At 43.7% G+C, this 22,683-nt stretch overlaps 1 protein-coding gene across 1 annotated transcript in view; it reads left to right on the top strand.

Annotated features, from left to right (window-relative positions):
- The window catches only part of LOC126199571 (lipase 3-like), a 190,095-nt gene that overhangs the window by 67,898 nt on the left and 99,514 nt on the right, over window positions 1-22,683 (top strand). The window contains exon 4 of the mRNA XM_049936494.1: window positions 7,825-8,071. Coding sequence (XP_049792451.1) covers window positions 7,825-8,071 — 247 coding nt within the window. The remainder of the gene's footprint in view (window positions 1-7,824; window positions 8,072-22,683) is intronic.

Here is a 22,683-nt window from a genome sequence, read left to right as displayed (position 1 = left end):
ATTTTGAAAAGCCTCTGCTGTTTGCAATAACTCTTCGAACGTACGTTTTACCTTTGTGCTAACATATATGGTAAATTGTCCGTGCCGAATACTACTCTTTGCCTTGAAGGTATCCCACCACGTTTGTGAAGGTTTCAATCCAAAATTTTCGAATTGTTGCCGCCATCGCACATTGCCGTAACGTTCGGGTTGTAACCAGCTGCCCGTTCTTTATGGCTTCTTCCAAATGATCGTAGGCGCGCGAATCGATTATTTTATATTTTTCGTAGTTTCTTCCACCCTTCTTCACTTGATCTTTCCATTGCCATACCTGTTTATTATTTTCTAGTTTGCATCCGCTTTTTGACTTGATCGATTTCAATGTACATTTTGGATGAAGTTCGGCAATGTTACTGCCTTTACCCGTAAGCAAAAATAAGACTGTTCTTTTATCTCATAAGTCCCTGCCAAAAATTTTGACATTGCATGAGTCTCGTGAGTACATTCAAATAATTATATATTTTAATTTACCTTCGATTCTAGTGGAATCTTCGATTTCTGACTTGTCTTCAATTTTTTCTCGTGAACTGGAAGGCTTTTTGTCGACAACACCATGTGGAGTGTGCTCCTCACCTGCTTCATCCGTAGTCAAGTATTCATCCTACTGTTGACAAGATTGATGATTTTCTCCGTCGTCTCTTTGCCCAAGATTTTCGATAGGCTTTATGTCATTGTTTGTGTTTATTATTTGCATCCAATTTCTCTAACAGTTCAGTACAGCAGTAAACTGCAGCGGTGATTTCTCATGTTATTTCAGGACTCGCATTGTCATACTCGTTTGAATAACAACAGATTCTTCCGTAATACTCTCGTCCTGAATATCACTTTGCGTGGTCCCTGGCTATTGGCTCGGTTTCGTTATTTTTTGTCTTAATTTTGCTGGAGGCTCCATTGCTGTCTGTTCTCTTTGAGAACTAATTCGAAAATGAAATGTTTCTCTTACTGATTCCCTCAAGTAGACAAAACCAGCTGGGTAGGTTAGAAATTGTTGAAAGCAACATCACCCTTGCAGGCTGCAGGAATAAGTCGATCTACTTATTGGCCAACCGAACCCTGCTTCTCGGGAACAAATACGCAGTACCACTAATATTACTGTCAATACACACTACAGAAATTTCAACGATACCAATTTCAAATATTTTTCGATTTCATTTATAGTTTTACACATTCGTGTAATAATCTTCTACGGACATGGACAGGTAAATGAAAATAAATAAATAAATACACTACTGGCCATTAAAATTGCTACACCATGAAGAGGATGTGCTACAGATGCGAAATTTAACCGACAGGAAAAAGATGCTGTGATATGCAAATGATTAGCTTTTCAGAGCATTCACACAAGGTTGGCGCCGTTGGCGACACCTACAACGTGCTGACATGAGGAAAGTTTCCAACCGATTTCTCATACACAAACAGCAGTTGACCGGCGTTGCCTGGTGAAACGTTGTTGTGATGCCTCGTGTAAGGAGGAGAAAAGCGTACCATCACGTTTCCGACTTTGATAAAGGTCGGATTGTAGCCTGTCGCGATTTCGGTTTATCGTATCGTGACATTGCTGCTAGCGTTGGTCGAGATACAGTGACTGTTAGCAGAATATGGAATCGGTGGGTTCAGGAGGGTAATACGGAACGCCGTGCTGGATCCCAACGGCCTCGAATCACTAGCAGTCGAGATGATAGGCATCTTATCCGCATGGCTGTAACGGATCGTGCAACCACGTCTCGATCCCTGAGTCAACAGATGGGGACGTTTACAAGACAACAACCATCTGCACGAACAGTTCGACGACGTTTGCAGCAGCATGGACTATCAGCTCGCAGACCATGGCTGCGGTTACCCTGGACGGTGCATCACAGACAGGAGCGCCTGCTAAGGTGTACTCAACGACGAACCTGGAAGCACGAATGGCAAAACGTCATTTTTTCGGATTTATCCAGGTTCTGTTTACAGCATCGTGATGGTCGAATCCGTGTTTGGCGATATCGCGGTGAACGCACATTGGAAGCGTGTATTCGCCATCGCCATACTGGCGTATCACCCTGCGTGATGGTATGGGGTGCCATTGGTTACACGTCTCGGTCAACGCTTGTTCTCATTGACGGCACTTTGAACAGTGGACGTTACATTTCAGACGTGTTACGACCCGTGGCTCTACCCTTCATTCGATCCCTGCGAAACGCTACATTTCAGCAGGATAAAGCACGACAGCATGTTGCAGATCCTGTACGGGCATTTCTGGATACAGCAAATGTTCGACTGCTGCCCTGGGCCATTCTCCAGATCTCTCACCAATTGAAAACGTCTGGTCAATGGTAGCCGAGTAACTGGCTCGTCGCAATACGCCAGTCACTACTCTTGATGAACTGTGGTATCGTGTTGAAGCTGCATGGGCAGCTGTACCTGTACACGCCATCCAAGCTCTGTTTGAATCAATGCCCAGGCGTATCATGGCCGTTATTACGGCCAGAGGTGGTTGTTCAGGGTACTGATTTCTCAGGATCTATGCACCCAAGTTGTGTGAAAATGTAATCACATGTCAGTTCTAGTATATTATATTGGTCCAATGAACGTGCTCCCTGCCGCCGTTGGATAAGCGACTGCCAGCAGCAAGTCGTATACTCTTAGCTCACTTATTTGTTACTTAGTTTAATTCTTTATTTCTTTGCGTGTTTTTGGTACTTGCATTGTTTAATTCATACATTTCGGGCGTATTATAGTATTTGAGAGTTGTAGCATCGCGTTTTAGTACCTGAATAGTGTAAAATCGCGTAGTCTCCTTCCGCCGCCGAGCATGTGTCAGCAGTGCGCAAGTAGCAGCATTACTGCATGTACTAGGCAATCTTGTATTTTAATAACCGTTTAACTTTTGTGTAGAATTGTTTGTGCTCTCGGTAGATTAGTTCAGACGTTCTTTGCACAACAGTTTTTAGCATGGATAGGGACTGCAACTGCTGTGTTCGGATGCAGGCTGAGTTGGCATCCCTTCCCTCCCAGCTTCAGGCAGTGTTGGCTTCGGTCACACAGCTTGAAGCTGTTGCCAATGGGCATCACTGTGGGGGTCCGGATGGGGGTTTGTCGGGGACGGCCAGCTTGTCCCACGCATCCCCCGATCGGACTACGACTGTGGCTGCACGGGATACTGCCCACATTGAGGCTGACCTCTCACCTGTGGTAGAGTGGGAGGTCGTCTCGAGGTGTGGCAGGGGACGAAAGACATTCCGGAGGGCTGAACGGAAGGCCTCTCCAGTTTGTCTGACGAACCGGTTTCAGACTCTGTCTCAGGCTGATACTGATCTTCTGCCGGACGTGGCTGCTTGTCCTGTTCCAGAGGTTGCCCCTCAGTCTGCAAGATCCGGGCGGTCGCAGAGGGTGGGCTTACTGGTAGTTGGGAGCTCCAACGTCAGGCGCGTAATGGGGCCCCTTAGGGATATGGCAGCAAGAGAGGGGAAGAAAACCAATGTGCACTCCGTGTGCATACCGGGGGGAGTCATTCCAGATGTGGAAAGGGTCCTTCCGGATGCCATGAAGGGTACAGGGTGCACCCATCTTCAGGTGGTCGCTCATGTCGGCACCAATGATGTGTGTCGCTATGAATCGGAGGAAATCCTCTCTGGCTTCCGGCGGCTATCTGATTTGGTGAAGACTGCCAGTCTCGCTAGCGGGATGAAAGCAGAGCTCACCATCTGCAGCATCGTCGACAGGACTGACTGCGGACCTTTGGTACAGAGCTGAGTGGAGGGTCTGAATCAGAGGCTGAGACGGTTCTGCGACCGTGTGGGCTGCAGATTCCTCGACTTGCGCCACAGGTTGGTGGGGTTTCGGGTTCCGCTGGATAGGTCAGGAGTCCACTACGCGCAGCAAGCGGCTACACGGGTAGCAGGGGTTGTGTGGTGTGGACTGGGCGGTTTTTTAGGTTAGATGGCCTCGGGCAAGTACAGAAAGGGCCACAGCCTCAAAGGGTGCGGGGCAAAGTCAGGACATGCGGGGACCAAGCAGCAATAGGTATTGTAATTGTAGACTGTCGAAGCTGCATTGGTGAAGTACCGGAACTTCAAGCGCTGATAGAAAGCACCGAAGCTGAAATCGTTATAGGTACAGAAAGCTGCCTGAAGCCAGAGATAAATTCTGCCGAAATTTTTACAAACACACAGACGGTGTTTAGGAAGGACAGATTGCATGCAACCGGTGGTGGCGTGTTTGTCGCTGTTAGTAGTAGTTTATCCTGTAGTGAAGTAGAAGTGGATAGTTCCTGTGAATTATTATGGGTGGAGGTTACACTCAACAACCGAGGTAGGTTAATAATTGGCTCCTTTTACCGACCTCCCGACTCAGCAGCCTTAGTGGCAGAACAACTGAGAGAAAATTTGGAATACATTTCACATAAATTTTCTCAGCATGTTATAGTCTTAGGTGGAGATTTCAATTTACCAGATATAGACTGGGACACTCAGATGTTTAGGACGGGTGGTAGGGACAGAGCATCGAGTGACATTATGCTGAGTGCACTATCCGAAAATTACCTCGAGCAATTAAACAGAGAACCGACTCGTGGAGATAACATCTTGGACCTACTGATAACAAACAGACCTGAACTTTTCAACTCTGTAAGTGCAGAACAGGGAATCAGTGATCATAAGGCCGTTGCAGCATCCCTGAATATGAAAGTTAATAGGAATATAAAAATAGGGAGGAAGATGTATCTGTTTAGCAAGAGTAATAGAAGGCAGATTTCAGATGTTGAGTGTTTATGAAAAAAGTTCAAGGCAATCGTAAAATGCGTTTTAGACAGGTACGTTCCCAGTAAAACTGTGAGGGACGGGAAAAACCCACCGTGGTTCAACAACAAAGTTAGGAAACTACTGCGAAAGCAAAGAGAGCTTCACTCCAAGTTTAAACGCAACCAAAACCTCTCAGACAAACAGAAGCTAAACGATGTCAAAGTTAGCGTAAGGAGCGCTATGCGTGAAGCGTTCAGTGAATTCGAAAGTAAAATTCTATGTACCGACTTGACAGAAAATCCCAGGAAGTTCTGGTCTTACGTTAAATCAGTAAGTGGCTCGAAACAGCATATCCATACACTCCGGGATGATGATGGCATTGAAACAGAGGATGAGACGCGTAAAGCTGAATTACTAAACACCTTTTTCCAAAGCTGTTTCACAGAGGAAGACCGCACTGCAGTTCCTTCTCTAAATCCTCGCACAAACGAAAAAATGGCTGACATCGAAATAATTGTGCAAGGAATAGAAAAGCGGCCGGCCGGTGTGGCCGTTCGGTTCTAGGCGCTTCAGTCTGGAACCGCGTGACCGCTACGGTCGCAGGTTCGAATCCTGCCTGGGGCATGGATGTGCGTGATGTCCTTAGGTTAGTTAGGTTTAAGTAGTTCTAAGTTCTAGGGGACTGATGATCTCAGATGTTAAGTCCCATAGTGCTCAGAGCCATTTGAACCATTTTGAATAGAAAAGCAACTGGAATCACTCAGCAGAGGAAAGTCCACTGGGCCTGACGGGATACCAATTCGATTCTACACAGAGTAGGCGAAAGAACTTGCCCCCCTTCTAACAGCCGTGTACCACAAGTCTCTAGAGGAACGGAAGGTTCCAATGATTGGAAAAGAGCACAGGTAGTCCCAGTCTTCAAGAAGGGTCGTCGAGCAGATGCGCAAAACTATAGACCTATATCTCTGACGTCGATCTGTTGTAGAATTTTAGAACATGTTTTTTGCTCGCGTATCATGTCGTTTTTGGAAACCCAGAATCTACTCTGTAGGAGTCAACATGGATTCCGGACACAGCGATCGTGTGAGACCCAACTCGCTTTAGTTGTTCATGAGACCCAGAAAATATTAGATACAGGCTCCCAGGTAGATGCTATTTTTCTTGACTTCCGGAAGGCGTTCGACACAGTTCCGCAGTGTCGCCTGATAAACAAAGTAAGAGCCTACGGAATATCAGACCAGCTGTGTAGCTGGATTGAAGAGTTTTTAGCGAACAGAACACAGCATGTCGTTATCAATGGAGAGACGTCTACAGACGTTAAAGTAACCTCTGGTGTGCCACAAGGGAGTGTTATGGGACCATTGCTTTTCACAATATATATAAATGACCTAGTAGATAGTGTCGGAAGTTCCATGCGGCTTTTCGCGGATGGTGCTTTAGTTCAAATGGCTCTGAGCACTATGGGACTTAACATCTGTGGTCATCAGTCCCCTAGAACTTAGAACTACTTAAACCTAACTAACCTAAGGACATCACAAACATCCATGCCCGAGGCAGGATTCGAACCTGCGACCCTAGCAGTCGCGCGGTTCCGGACTGAGGGTGCTGTAGTATACAGAGAAGTTGCAGCATTAGAAAATTGTAGCGAAATGCAGGAAGATCTGCAGCAGATAGGCACTTGGTGCAGGGAGTGGCAACTGACCCTTAACATAGACAAATGTAATGTATTGCGAATACATAGAAGGAAGGATCCTTTATTGTATGATTATATGATAGCGGAACAAACACTGGTAGCAGTTACTTCTGTAAAATATCTGGGAGTATGCGTACGGAACGATTTGAGGTGGAATGATCATATAAAATTAATTGTTGGTAAGGCGGGTACCAGGTTGAGATTAATTGGGAGAGTCCTTAGAAAATGTAGACCATCAACAGAGGAGGTGGCTTACAAAACACTCGTTCGACCTATACTTGAGTATTGCTCATCAGTGTGGGATCCGTACCAGATCGGGTTGACAGAGGAGGAGATAGAGAAGATCCAAAGAAGAGCGGCGCGTTTCGTCACAGGGTTATTTGGTAACCGTGATAGCATTACGGAGATGTTTAGCAAACTCAAGTGGCAGACTCTGTAAGAGAGGCGCTCTGCATCGCGGTGTAGCTTGCTCGCCAGGTTTCGAGAGGGTGCGTTTCTGCATGAGGTATCGAATATATTGCTTCCCCCTACTTATACCTCCCGAGGAGATCACGAATGTAAAATTAGAGAGATTCGACCGCGCACGGAGGCTTTCCGACAGTCGTTCTTCCCGCGAACCATACGCGACTGGAACAGAAAAGGGAGGTAATGACAGTGGCACGTAAAGTGCCCTCCGCCACACACCGTTGGGTGGCTTGCGAAGTATAAATGTAGATGTAGATGTAGATACCAGTTTATCATCTGCATTTCTTCTTGGTGTAGCAATTTTGATGGCCAGTAGTGTAGATAAAAAGAATAATTGGGTTCCGAAAATGTGCGAAACTGTGAAACTGCGATGTTAAATGCTGTGTCACCACTTCGAGTGAGATGGTTATGCGCGAAAAGACACGTAAAGTATACCGCAAACTTTAAACGTCGTTTCCAGAAACGGTTGAGTATTTACAGAAGCGTTGCCAAACTGAGTTCCATGTAACACTAGTGTTCCATGAGAAGTGCTCTGTGAAAAACTGTTAATAACATGGCACCATTTTTTGACATATTGATGGTTCTAATTATTTTTTAAAATTTTTCTTGTGATTTCTGTGTCATTAGTTATGATAGCTATGTTTTTACTTTTTCTTGTTTTCTAAAATTCTATTAACCTTCTAAATAAACAAGGTGTTCCATCAAAATGTTCTATTAGAGGAAAATTTTTGGAACCCCAGATCTGCGGTTAAAGCTAGACACATGTTCGCTTATTTTGAGCCCTCTTCCGCTGAGAGAAGTTTCTAGGAAATGGGGTTATGGCACTTACCGTGTTCTCCTCCTAAGCTATTGGTTGTAAGATCATGAAATGCAAACCCGCTGAAATAAGTCTGTGTGTTGGGCCAGCTGGCACGAGATGGGCGTGTACGACCTGCCGACGTGCATCGAGCACATCCTGCGGGTGACGGGCCAGAAGCGGCTGTTCTACATCGGCTACTCGCAGGGCACCACCGCCTTCTTCGTGATGGCCTCCGAGCGGCCCGACATGTGCCCCAAGGTGCGCGCCATGCTCGCATTGGCGCCCGTCGCCTTCATGAGCCACGTGCGCAGCCCGCTCATCCGCATGGCCGCCAGGTTCGAGGGCATGCTCACTGTATGTGCGCCGTTTCACTCACTCGATTATCTCAACTTTTGTTCTTCTTACACTGCCGGAAAAAAATAGTGCATCTGGAAAAACGACGTCGTATTTGACCCGGTAACGCATATTCCGCCTGGGGAACAGCAGATGTACTGATAACGATTTCGACGTCGTCCGCCGGCAGATAGAGTACTGGCATAGCTACCAGAGAGCGATGTCTTATCCTTAATAGGAAATGATCACAGTAGGAAGACTCTGTGTGGTGGAAACGTCCGGAGCAAGCAGGCAACCGTGCCACTGAGACGCGTTAGTGCTTCGTACAGCAAACTGAGCAAATTTGAAAGGGGTGAAAATGTGGCTTTCTGAGTGGCGGGATGGTCCTTTCGGAGGATCGTCACACATTGTGAGAAAATTTAACGCCTACAGCCGTCCTTAAGATTTTATTTATTAAGTGGCCACAAGTTTCGGTGCTTCAATGCTCCATCTTCAGGCTGTAGTTGATGTGGAAGGAGTTGACGCAATCCCTATACATATCGCATCAGTGGCCAGCATGAGTGGTTACGCAGACTATCTAAAAACCCAGGAGTGCTGACAACAAAGTTTTCATATAGTCTGGGTAACCACTCACGCTGGCCACTGATGCGATATATACAGGGTGAGTCACCTAACATTACCGCTGGATATATTTCGTAAACCACATCAAATACTGACGAATCGATTCCACAGACCGAACGTGAGGAGAGGGGCTAGTGTAATTGGTTAATACAAACCATAAAAAATGCACGGAAGTATGTTTTTTAACATAAAACGTACGTTTTTTAAATGGAACCTCGTTAGTTTTGTTAGCACATCTGAACATATAAACAAATACGTAATCAGTGCCGTTTGTTGCATTGTAAAATGTTAATTACATCCGGAGATATTGCAACCTAAAGTTGACGTTTGAGTACCACTCCTCCGCTGTGTATCGGAGAGCACCGAATTACATAGGGATCCAAAGGGAACGGTGATGAACCTTAGGTACAGAAGAGACTGGAACAGCACATTACGTCCACATGCTAACACCTTTTTATTGGTCTTTTTCACTGACGCACATGTACATTACCATGAGGGGTGAGGTACACGTATAAACGTGGTTTCCGTTTTCAATTACGGAGTGGAATTGAGTGTGTCCCGACATGTCAGACCAATAGATGTTTAATGTGGTGGCCATCATTTGCTGCACACAATTGCAATCTCTGGCGTAATGAATGTCGTACACGCCGCGGTACATCTGGTGTAATGTCGCCGCAGGCTGCCACAATACGTTGTTTCATATCCTCTGGGGTTGTAGCACATCACGGTACACATTCTCCTTTAACGTACCCCACAGAAAGAAGTCCAGAGCTGTAAGATCAGGAGAACGGGCAGACGTTGGCAGATCATTCTGTAGAAACGCGATGTATGTTGCAGCTGTTTGGGCCCCTGCAATGAAGTGAGGACCAATGAGGTGGTCGCCAATGATTCCGCACCATACATTTACAGTCCACGGTCGCTGTCGCTCTACCTGTCTGAGCCAGCGAGGATTGTCCACGGACCAGTAATGCATGTTCCGTAGATTCACTGCCCCGTGGTTTGTGAAACCCGCTTCATCGGTAAACAGGTAGAACTGCAACGCATTCTCTGTTAATGTCCATTGACAGAATTGCACTCGATGATTAAAGTCATCACCATGTAATTGCTGATGTAGCGACACATGAAACGGGTGAAAGCGGTGACGATGCAGTATGCGCATGACACTACTTTGACTCAGTCCACCGGCTCTCGCAATGTCCCGTGTACTCATGTGTGGGTTCATGGCAACAGCAGCTAACACACCAACTGTACCCGCTTCTCCTGTGACGGGCTTGTTACGGACCCGTTTGCGTGCTACGACCATAGCTGTTGCATACAGTTGGCGGTAGATGTTTTGCAATGTGCGGCACGTTGGATGCTCTCTGTCTGGGTACCATTCTGCATACACCATGCAGGCTTCAACTGCATTTCGTCGACACTCGCCATAGATGAGTATCACCTCCGCCTTTTCAGAGTTCGAATACACTATGGTCACGGTTCCTACAACACTACACTATCACAGACGTCTGGTAACACGGTGTATTACAGTTGGTCTGCGTGCGGAGAGCCCGCATCTCGTGGTCGTGCGGTAGCGTTCTCGCTTCCCACGCCCGGGTTCCCGGGTTCGATTCCCGGCGGGGTCAGGGATTTTCTCTGCCTCGTGATGGCTGGGTGTTGTGTGCTGTCCTTAGGTTAGTTAGGTTTAAGTAGTTCTAAGTTCTAGGGGACTGATGACCATAGATGTTAAGTCCCATAGTGCTCAGAACCATTTGAACCATTTTTTTGCGTGCGGAGACGAATGCAGAATAACAATAGCAGCAAGCGCTACATGCGGACACTGCGACAGCTAGACCAAACCACAACAGTGCACTAGAGCCACACTCGTAAACACGGTCGTCATCGTAAACATGTCCCTGCAGATGCTGCTCGCCGACCGTGGCCCGTGTTTGTTACAACACGCAACTGAACGTCGGAGGTTTCAAGCGTCAACTTTAGGTTACAATATCTCCGGATGTAATTAACATTTTACAATGCAGCAAACGGCACTGATTACGTATTTGTTTATATGTTCAGATGTGCTAACAAAACTAACGTGGTTCCATTTAAAGAAACGTAGATTTGTGTTAAAAAACATACTTCCGTACATTTTTGTATGGTTTGTATTAAACAATTACACTAGCCGCTCTCCTCATATTCGGTCTGTGGAATCGATTCGTCAGTATTTGATGTGGTTTACGAAATATATCCAGCGTAACGTTAGGTGACTCACCCTGTATACAGGGATCGTGTTAACACCTTCCCCATCAACTACAGCCTGAAGATGGCGCATTGAAGCGCCGAAACTGATTGCAACTTAATAAATAAAACTATAATCACGGCTGTAGGCGTTTCATTTTCTCACAGTAGTAAACGGCCTTCGTCCAAAGACCTCCTGTAAAAATGATGGACATACAAAAAGAATTGTCACACGAGTTGGACATGCTACTTCAGTTGTGCAACGTTGCTGGTATAGTGACCACGTGAAAATTTTCAAACGCATAGACTATATTCTGGACGTTCACGCAGCATATGAGGAACGACAATAAAGTAATGGAGACTGATTTTCTTTGCAAGATGAGGCAACCCTGCAGGCTTGCGTAGGCATAATATCTTCGACCTTGGTCAATAAGTTGCTTCTAGTCCAAGCGGCACATCCATGCAACTGCTCAGTCATGAGTTGTGCCGTTATAAGTTAACACATGTTTGTGTCTCTCGTCACGGAAATGGAACCGCATAAAATTGCGCAACAGTTTGCCATTTCTTTTTGCGTTAAATTGGACGAAAACGCGACAACTTACGGTAAGCTTCAGAAGGCTTTTGTAGAGGAGGTTATGTCAAAAGCTCAAGTTTTTCTTTGGCATAAAATGTTTAGTGAAGGCAGAACGTATGTTGAAAATGAAGACTGCAGTGGACGACCATCAACCTCACGGACGGATGTTAACACGGCCAGGGTGCGTGAACTCGTACGATCAGATCGAAGATTATACGTGAAAATGATTGCAGAAGAACTGAACATCAGTCGAGAAACGGTTCGTCTAATAATAACTGAAGATATTGCTATGAGAAACATTTGTGCAAAAATGGTCCCCAAAAATCTTACACCACAACAGCGAGAAACACGGAAAAATGTGGCAGCCGATCTGTTAGAGCAAACGGAAAACAATCCATAATTGTTAAGCCGTGTTATCACTGGTGATGAAAGTTCTTTTTTTCACTACGATCCAAAGACTAAACGCCAAAGTTCGCAATGGTGCTGAAAGAGGTCACTGAGAACAAAAAAAGCTTGCATGTCAAAATCAAAAGTGGAATGCATGCTTGTGTGCTTCTTTGATTTCAAGGGAATTGTTCATAAAGAGTGGGTGCCTTCTGGAAAAAACAGTTAACCAATATTACTACAAAGGAATTTTAGAAAGAGTTCATGAAAGAGTTCTTCGTGTCCGTGCCAACATTGCTGATAATTGGATTCTCCATCACGATAATGCACCATCCCATACTGCTCTTATCAGTACAGCAATTTTTAACCTCAAAACAAGTTGCAGTACTACTGCAGCCACCTTATTCACCAGATATCGCTCCATGCGACTTTTTTCTATTTCCAAGACTCAAAATGGCGGTCAAGAGACATCATTTTCAAAAAACACAAAATGTCCATTAAGCCGTGACGAGGGTCTTCGAGGATATTAAAGAAGATGAGTTCCAGAAATGTTACCATCAATGGCAGAAGCGCTGGAATAAGTGTGTGCAATCAGAAAGGAACTACTTTGAAGGAGACAACAGTAAACTTGACTAAAACGGTAAGCAACATTTTTTTCACGTCAGTCTCATTACTTTATTGTCACACCTCGTAGATGCCCGTCAGGATCGTCATATTGCAAGGACAGTGTGGCAGATCGTAAAGCTACCACAGCGCATATAAGATGGCTTGTCAGTCCAAACGTGTCAACACGAACTGTTGGGAACTGGTTATAAGGAGTGAGACTTAATTAACCGTGAGACTAGCGACATGCACACCTCTAGCTCGTCCTCCACCCGCGCCACAATATCGACATGCACGGCTCGACTGGCGCCGCCAGAAGATCACTTGGAAGGTAAAATGACGCCTCGTGGCCTTCAGCGATGAAAGCAGATTCTGCCTGCACGCAGTGATGGTCGTTTACTCGTACGACGTAAATCTGGTGAGTACTGTCTTGAAGAGTGCATTCGTCCAAGACACACTGGCTCCACCTCAGGCCTTATGGTCTGGGGTGCGATAAGCTACAACCCTCGTTCACCTTTGGTGTTTCTGGAGGGGGACGCTAACCAGCGCTCGGTACGTGCCGGTCTTGCATTAGAAAGATTGTGTGTCTCCAATCGATTACAAGTTGGATATGATGGGGTGAGAGATGACTCTTATACTGAGCGAGGTAGTGCAGTGGTTAGCACACTGGACTCACATTCGGGACGCTGACGGTTGAAACTTGCGTCCGGGCATCCTGATTTTGGTTTTCCGTGATTTTGCTAAATCGCTTCAGACAAACCCCGGGACGGTTTCTTTGAAAGAACACAGCCGATTTCCTTCCCCATCCTTCCCTACTCCGTCTGTAATTACCTCTTTGTCGACAGTACGTTAAACACTAGTCTACTCCACTCTTCTCCCTCCAAGTGACTCGTGCGACTTGTCAGCTAACAACTCACACAGAACTACTTGAACGGATCGAGCAGGCGTGGCATAACGTATCCGAGGACAGTATTCGCCATCTGTACGACTGAATGGCTGCCAGAAGCAGAGCCTTAATTGCCGCCCGTGGAGGCTACACCACGCAGTAACATGGGTGTTGCAACAGCAGTAGATGCTTTGTATCTCAGAACCGCTTGTGCTGGTGATCTGTAAATGTAATCAATTCATGTACTCCACATGCACTGTTGCAACAATAAATACTGAGTGAATTGGAAACCTCAAAAAGGGTGCACGTATTTGTTTTCCGGCAGTGTATGTATGCTGGCCAAAATTGTACCAAAAATCATTCGAGATTACCTGATAAAATCTGCGGATAATGTTCTGTTTAGAGTATTGTGATAATTCAAAAAGACTAGAGCCGGAGGCTGGTAAATGAAAACCACTCAAGGGATCGCAATGCCATTGCCCACGGAAGAAGGTTTGATCCATGTAAGAGTGCTGAGGGCCCCAGACTCGCCACTAGAGGGACATGGAGATGGACCGTCCACGGCAATCAGTAGAGCTGGGAACAGAAAATGGGGGCTTCCAAAGAACAGAAAAGGGATGTAGTGTGTTACCTGAGAGGAGAAGGAGTGCAAGGAACGGAGCTTTATCAAACAGTGCCACAAGTGTACGAAGAGTACTTCATGTTAGTTGCAAGCGTGAAGGCGTGGCACAAGAGATTCAAGGAATGATGGATGCCTTTGGCCCACGACGCATGAACTGGAACGCCAGAGCGTATTGCTGACACCATTGTCCGTAAGTGGAATCTAGGGATGGGAAAAACCGACCGTATAAAATCGATACCAGTATTTTAGTTTGGAATAACCGGTATTTTTAGGTATTTGTTGGTCTCGGTTATAGCATGTGTTTCTATTTTTTACTAGTAACTGGGCAAAATACCGAGATATTAATTAGCTATAACAGCAGTGCTAAAATTTTTTTTCTAATTAAACTTTAAAAAATTTTTCTTTAGTAAAATATGTATTACTTGAAACTATTGCGTTATTATACAAGGTGTACAACTTTGCTTCCGCCGTTATTTCCCCAACATTTGAGGCTTTAATGAAGCAAATTGGTTACAGATGTATCATTCAAAGTATTTTCCATCGCTAGCCACTACTTTCTCCCATCTCTCGGACAGTGTACGAATCCCGCGTCGAAAAAATTGTTCGTCTTTTGAAGCGATCCAATTTGTGACTTCTCCATGAGATCGGAAGTTTTGGTCAGCCAGACCATGCGCCATTAATCTAAACAGGTGACAGTCAGAGGGAGCAATGTCTGAGGAATACGGCGGGTGGCGTAGGACTTCCCATTTTAACGTTTCCAAGTACGTTTTGACTTCTTTTGCAACGTGGGGTCGAACGTTATCGTGCTGCAAAATCACTTTATCGTGCCTCTCGCTGTATTGCGGCCGTTTTTCTTTTAACGCTCTGCTCAAACGCATTAATTGCGTTTGATAACGAGTACCTGTGATTGTTTCACTTGTCCTTAACACCTCATAGTACATGATGGCGAGCTGGTCCCACCAAATGCAGAGCATGATCTTGGAGCCGTGAAAATTCGTTTTGGCCGTCGACGTGAAAGCATGGCCGGGATATCCCTATGATTTTTTGCGTTTAGGATTATCGTAATGAAACCATTTTTAATTCTCGGTCACAATGCGGTGCAGAAATCCCTTCCGTTTTTGCCCCTGAAGCAACTGTTCACAAACACACAACCACCGTTCAACATCTCTTTGTTTCAGCTCACACGGAACCCAACTTCCTTCTTTCTAAATCATACCCTTTTGAAATGGCTTGTTGTATCACTCCCACTAATTGTGCCAAGTCTTCTTGAGTTTGACACGAGTCTTCACTCAGAAATGCCTCCATTACTGCATCTTCGAAAACATTCTCTCTTCCACAACTATGCCGGTCTACAACGTTAAAATCACCGTTCTTGAGGCGTTGAAACGACTCACGACACGTTCTTTCACTAATAGTGTCCTTACCATACGTTCTTGAGAGCATTCGATGAGACTCAGTCGCTGTTTTCTTCATATTGAAACAAAACAATTACAACTCCCGCAAATAACGAGAATTTGGCTCGTAAACTGACATTTTCAATCAAGAACAACTTTAGGATGCAGACACAAATCGACTAATGTTTGAATGAGGTTATGTTGACCGAGGTCCAAGCTAACTGCCTGGCGTCTGCGATCTGTTTCTTTCGACCGATACTTACCGTTGTCGCCACCTATCGGCAAACGGCGGAAGCAAAGTTGTACACCTTACAGAAAATGGGAAAAGCTATCAGTCCTGTTTTAATAACAATGCCGACAGAAACGAGCAACAAACACATAGCATAAGAATTGGTACAGCTTTGCTGAGACAATAATTTCCCTTCTACCATGTGGCGTGGCATATTAGATGATGAGTGTGTACGTACAGGGTGCAAGACTTGTCCCATTTGATCTAAATGGAAATTTCTCACTGTCGTTGTCGGACATCTATTGTATATGAGAATGGCACCAATCCTAGTATGGAAATATTATAGGAATTGATGTAGCAATGAAGTACAATGCTTCATTTGCTTTAAAAAAATTTAAAACAGTAGAGGCCACATGAAAATGTGACCTAATATAAGGAGAAAACTTAAAACTTAACAGTTCATTCGTAGTGTACAATTAAATAGAAAGCAGCTGATTTGCTGCCTGTGTCTGGATAATATACCTTTAGCTGCTTGCAGCCCTTGAAAACGGACAAATTACCACGAAAAACAGAGTTCTTCAAGCTCAGTTTCCATCCTTTAGCACTGATGCTCAATTAGTAGTATGATCCCCGATTAAAAAGCGATTTTTGAACATACTTTGAAAAAATTAGAATCAGTAGAAGAATACTGACGATTTTTTGTACTAGTCAACCACTTATAACTTTTCTAGAAAAGCAGTGAACAGTGGACCGACTAAGTTTTCTTATATTTTCCTATTTAATTCAATATTTTGAATCTATGTTTCTTGAAATTGAAGTAGTCAAATGTTTTTAATCTCTTCACTTTTTACGTTTATCATACGAAATAATAGGAACAAAAACCTAAAATATATTATCTCAGAAACCGGTTATTTTGAGTGGTTGCAACACTCCGGTTGAACTGGTGTTGAAGCAAACCAATATAACCGAAAACAGGTTGTTTCAGTGATAATCGCCGCCCCTAGTGGAACCCCTCATTTTTGAAGACCAACGAGTTACGGTAGTAGCCATTGTCCCAGAGGTCGGATTGAACGTCAGAATTCCAACAGATATTCAATGCTATCCGTACACTTGTGCCATTCTTAGATGAATTTCCATTCCCCGTACTCGTTCCGCTGTAAGAAGAAGCAATACACTCCTTTGCTCTTCTTCTGAAGCCTCTACCTCTCTGTATTCAGCATTACCGAATGTAGCGAAATGCTGGCAGGAACTCGTGTCCACTCTGTAGTCACGTGGGTGTGCGCCCTTGTCCCTCTTAAACGCAAGTTCGGGGCCACAGTATCTTCATAGGTTCCACACCTTCTTCTGTAGACAAAGGCATTACGATCCCTTCAGCGGTTCACATTTTACGTCTTGTAACTCATTTATTTATGAATGACTGTAATATTTTAGATTACAGTATTACTACTGGAAAAGAAAACAAGTATTTTCACTTTTCTAAACACCCCCTTCACTTATTGCTTTAACTGACGACTCACCCACACGATGTTCTATTGCGAAGAGTGGTCAAAAAAGTGTGATAGTAGTAACTTGCCAAATACAAAACTTGAATTTAGAATGAAATAATTTGAGGTAAAATAAGAAAATTAAGAAGAAAAAGAAATAATACAAAATGATCGTTATAAATATTTTAGTATACAGCCAATAATGTTGGGATGTCTCGGGAGTCAAGCTCCCATCTCCTGGCTGTCTAAGTTTGTCCTATATAACATGCAGATCAAAAGTACTTACTGTAAAAATATAAAAACAAATGGTGTGGTTTTTCTGACATATTGTGTTTCTACAGTGACTGTTTTGTTTCACACCACACCACACCTTAAAGTAGATAAATTGTTTAAGCCAAAATTACAATTTGGAAATTGTTATGGCTATACTTCAAATTAATTAATTCTATGTGTGTGTGTGTGTGTCTATTTACATTATGTTTCACTTACGTTTTCTTTTTCCTCATCTTCATCATTGTCAAACACTGTATACTGAGTTGTCGCTATCATTGTCACTGTTTTCCTGTTTACCAGCTGTAAAAACAAACATGCTGGACAGTGAACCAGTTGAAGGTTTTAGCAAGATGGCTGATGGTGGAACAAAAAAATGGTTCAACTGGCTCTGAGCACTATGGGACTTAACAGCGGAGGTCATCAGTACCCTAGAACTTAGAACTACTTAAACCTAACTAACCTAAGGACATCACACACATCCATGCCCGAGGCAGGATTCGAACCTGCGACCGTAGCGGTCGCGCGGCTCCAGACTGAAGCGCCTAGAACCGCTCGGCGACTCCGGCCGGCGATGGTGGAACAGTTGAAGGTGTTCCTGACGGTCGTTCTGAATCTTTCAGAGGTGTCTGTGCGTTTGCATGTGCGTGTGCGTGCGTGTGTGTGTGTGTGTGTGTGTGTGTGTTTGTTTGTGTGTATGTTCCGCCGTCAGCCATCTTGTTTTTACACCTTCAACTGTTTCACTGTCCACCATGTTTGTTTTCACACCTGGTAAGCAAGTGACATTGACAGTGAGAGCTCAGTATATAGTGTTTGACAGTGATGAAGATGAGGAAAAAGAAAACGTAAGTGAAACATAATGTAAATAGACACACACACACACATATAATTGATTAATTTGAGGCATAGCCATAACAATTTTCAAATTGTAATTTTGGCTTAAACAATTTATCTACTTTGAGGTGTGGTGTGAAACATAACAGTCACTGTAGAAACACTATGCATCAGAAAAACCACACCATGTGGTAAAAAGGTATAAATTCTTTATTTTATTTGTTTTTTTTTTCAAATGTATGTAACTAGATTTAAAAACGAATAGTTACATGTATACAAACACCAAAGAACATTCTTTATCTTTAACAACCATAAAATAAAAGCCCACTGATGATGCTGCAATTGCAGTGAAACATGTTTGGTTTAAAAAACAAAATTGTGTTTTGCTAAAGGCGGACCCTACTCAAAAACATATGTATTGTAAAAGCAAACACGGAAAAAAGAGCTTCAACCACAAGATGATTATGGCAACACCAAATTCTCAGCTCCACTTATACAGGCCGTTCGGAAATTCCCTTTACAAACTTTTAACACTTCTAGAACGTACTGAGTAGACAATATTTTGAACCAGAACCCCTATCCGGAAACATAACGTTTCCGTGCTACAGCAGTTCGAAAACATGTGTTCTAGGTAGGTATGCTATAGGGCATTATGCTGAGGGGTACTCACGTCGGATAGTGTGATGTCAGTTGACATGCATCCCACCTCTCTAACCTGGTTCGAGTTTTATTAATGTATCTGTGAGTGTTAGAGCAACGTGCTTGCGTACACGTTTGCAGAATACACCGACGTGATTCTTCTTTATGGTGTAGCTCGGAGCTGCTCGTCGCCTTTATCAAGACCATTATTCGCGACGTCCGACTCCATCACACACCCTTTTCACCATAATTACGCAACCGAGAAATGGGTAACTACACCGCAAGAACGTGTGACTGTGGTGTTCCAAGGAGAGGAGTTTAACTGTGAACAACAGATTTTATGAAGTTGATTAAGTTTCCTTTTTGTTTCTTTGGCTATTAATGAATGGAATTGTAGAACAAGTGACGTGCTCTGTACGCCTAATAAATTACTTGTAAAAGTGGTCACGTTACCAACATGTTTTCAAATTGTTATGGCACGGAAGCGTTACGTTTCTGGACACAGGTTACAGTTCAAAATATTATTTACTCACTCTCCTCTAAAAGTCCTAGAAGTTTGTAACGGGAGCTCCCTGTACATGTTACCGCACATCCACCAAGGCGTTGCTTCCGTAAGGTGGCAAACACCGGTCACATCAGTTGTCTCTCCGAGCATCACTAAATTGTACTGAGCCATCAAGCGTTCCATAATATTCCTGACATGTTACAGAGGGCATGGAGAGACACCACATCAATGGTTATATGTGCAAAATCCTTCGCATTTACCGTAATAACGCCAACCGTACAAAAAACCTAAAAAACCTATGAAGAGGGCATTACAATTCTCGCCAGTTTGTGAATTAAGTACTTTATCAAACTTCACACGGTGGATTGCTATTCCAAGTTCCTCAAGAAGATCAGTCTTCTTTACTTCCTTTCTCCATGTGTCACCTTTAAGTCCCCTTTCTGTGCCTCTCAAGAGGCAACGGGTCTCATATATATGTTTGACAACTACCGATACGCCCTAGTTACGGTGTCTAAAAGCGTCTGCTTGTTCCCTATATATTGTCGAAAACTTCCTATCTATCTGTCTCATATATTTCGCTTCATTCGATGTACTCTGTATTATTTTGGAAAAATTTCACAGAAACTGGTGAACATTTATCATGCAAATAATGTCCAGTAGGAGCTCAGAGCAAAAATGTGCAAAATAAAGGAAAGAAACTCGATCTGCTTGAGAAACTAGAAATAGCAATCCATCGTGTCTATGTCTGATAGTGTAATTAATATAAAACTGATTAGAATGGTAATGCCCACAACAGTGCACCGAAATTTGTCGTTAATGGGCTATAGCAGCAGACGACCGATGCGAATGCCTTTGCTAACTGCACGACGTCGCCTGCAGCGCCTCTTCTGTGCTCATGACCATGTCGGTTGGCTCCTAGACGAATGGAAAACCGGGGCCTAATCCGTTGGTAAGAGGTGATGGTAGGTTTCGAGCGTGGCCCAGACTCCACGAAGCCATGGATCCAAGTTGTCAACAAGACACAGTGCAAGCTGGAGGTGGCTCTATAACGTGTGGGCTGTGTTTACATGGAATAGGTTGGGTCCTCTGGTCCAACTAGACCTATCATTGACTGGAAATGGCTACGTTTATCTACTTGGAGACCATTTTCAGCCATCATTAACTTCATGTCCCAAACGTGTCACCGATCCACAACTGTTCACGGTTGATTTGAGGAACATTCTGGACACTTCGAGCGAATGATTTGGCCACCCGGACCGTCCGACATGAATCACATTGAAAATTTGTGGCTCATAATCAGGAGGTCAGTTCGTACACAAAATCCTGCTCCGGCAATACTTCCGCAATTAAGGACGGCTACAGAGGCAGGCAGCATGGTTCGACATTTCTGAAGGGCACATCCAACGACTTGTAGGGTCCGTGCCGCATCCAGTTGCTGCACTACACCGAGAAAAAGGAGTTCCGACACGATTTCAGGAGGTATCCCGTGACCGTTGCCATCTCATTCTATAATCGGTTAAGAGAAGCTGGCGTTGCTGTTTTTAAACTAAGACGAAATAATTTTATCTGTTTCTATATTTTGACCGTCAGTGCCTTTGAAGAGCATTTTATGTAGGATAAACCTAGATAGCCAGGTAATGGCAGCTTCAGTCCCAATACGCGTGGCCGTGGATTATGTTCCTAATATTGGTGGCTGAATGCTAAAATATTTATAACCATTACCTTAAAAATCGCTGTCTCCGGTCCTTACGATGGATAATATAATGACTACCAACAAATTTTGGAAAATCAAACATCATGTAAAAGAAGCAGAAATTTAGTACCAGAATGCTTCCCTGACAAACACAAATGTTACCCTCTCTTCAGCCGAAGGTTTAGTGTGCAATCGGAATGATCTGCGATTCTCATCCATTTTCAAACTACTCAATGCTGAAGTAATACTAAACAACACTATCAGATCTGAAAGAATTAAGTCTTAATCACTGTCACATAGTCAGTGCTGACATACAAGATAACAATGGTAATTCGAATATTGCTATTAAGTCGTACACACTTTGCTAGGTGATGGATGACTCAGTTTATTTCTCTGTCGATCTTCTATATCAGTACGACCGGTTTCAGAACGCTGAGCATAGCTTCGACGCCTTATTTAAATATCGCGAGTTCGACAAATGTGCTGTTGCCGAGCAAAACCTTATGAGCAGATAAACTATTATGTTTAATGAAGCCACTATGCATTTATTTAATGGGATTATGTAATAAAAGGAGCGTTGAAATCAAAATGTGTAATAACAACGTTAATCGGGACAGCCGCCCTATCCTTACTAGTGCATCGAAACTGGCGCTTGATCCTGAAAGGCAACGGAGAAATAAACTGAGTCGCCCATGATCTAAGAAAATCATCATTGCCATAAATGTTCTTCCATCGTAGACATGTACGTAATCTCTGGTAGCATATGGAAGTTTCGTGACCTTGTGACGTCTCCATGTCAAAATTCGGTCAACTAAATAAAATACCAAACGACCTACAGAAAACTCTGGACGATGATGACGGAGGAAGTAGTTGAAATCTGACACGGCAAGAGTTCCAAGAGACCGAACACAAATCTGATGCGGAAAGAGCTCCGTGAAGCATTTATTCATTAAGTGAGAATGGCTAATGTACATTGCCAGCAAACCTTCCACTTCGTATATGTCTGAAACATATTTGTGAAAGTGGTCTTTGGGTTGTAAAAAACACTGCAGGACATTTTAAGTATACTGTTCATTTCATTTTCTGTACAGTCATTCTATTGTATGTTATTTTAATCTTACTGCAATCAGTTTTATAGCTTGGTTTGAGAACTTATCAGTTAATGCCTTGCAGCTGTTCCTGAAGTTCATCTGCACTAGAAGCAAAACGTGTAGTGTTCTCAGCAAATCGAAGGTGACTCAGAACTGTTCCATTAACATGTACTCCTACTCCGTTTCTTCCAATTGTAGGATCTCAAAAATTTCTCTGGTCCTGTTTGAACTTTTTTAAATTTATTAACGGCTTCTCGGCATTATCCGTACAGCCAGCCACAGAACCATAAAATGCTACAATTATATGTTACATCCAATGAAACTGAACTTACGTCAATGATCTAAGGATATTAAGATATTTACTATGTTATAGAGCAAAAATAATTCTCTTTTCTCATATTCTTGTTTAACCCTCTGTTATCAATTCGACTACAGTCACACACTTTTATGTCTTTTGCTGCTAAAGGAATTTTAATTTTTGCTGTAAAGCATTTTGAGACACAATTAGTTTCCTAATTTTTGATACCGTCTGTGCTAGCCGAAGAAACTGCCGCATTCACATGAAGAAGATGTGATCTTGTTGAGATGGT

Source organism: Schistocerca nitens, chromosome 8 (assembly GCF_023898315.1).
Source record: "Schistocerca nitens isolate TAMUIC-IGC-003100 chromosome 8, iqSchNite1.1, whole genome shotgun sequence".
Taxonomy (NCBI): Eukaryota; Metazoa; Arthropoda; class Insecta; order Orthoptera; family Acrididae; genus Schistocerca; species Schistocerca nitens.
Note: the sequence above shows the minus strand (reverse complement) of the source record. Positions and strands in the feature narration are given on the sequence as shown.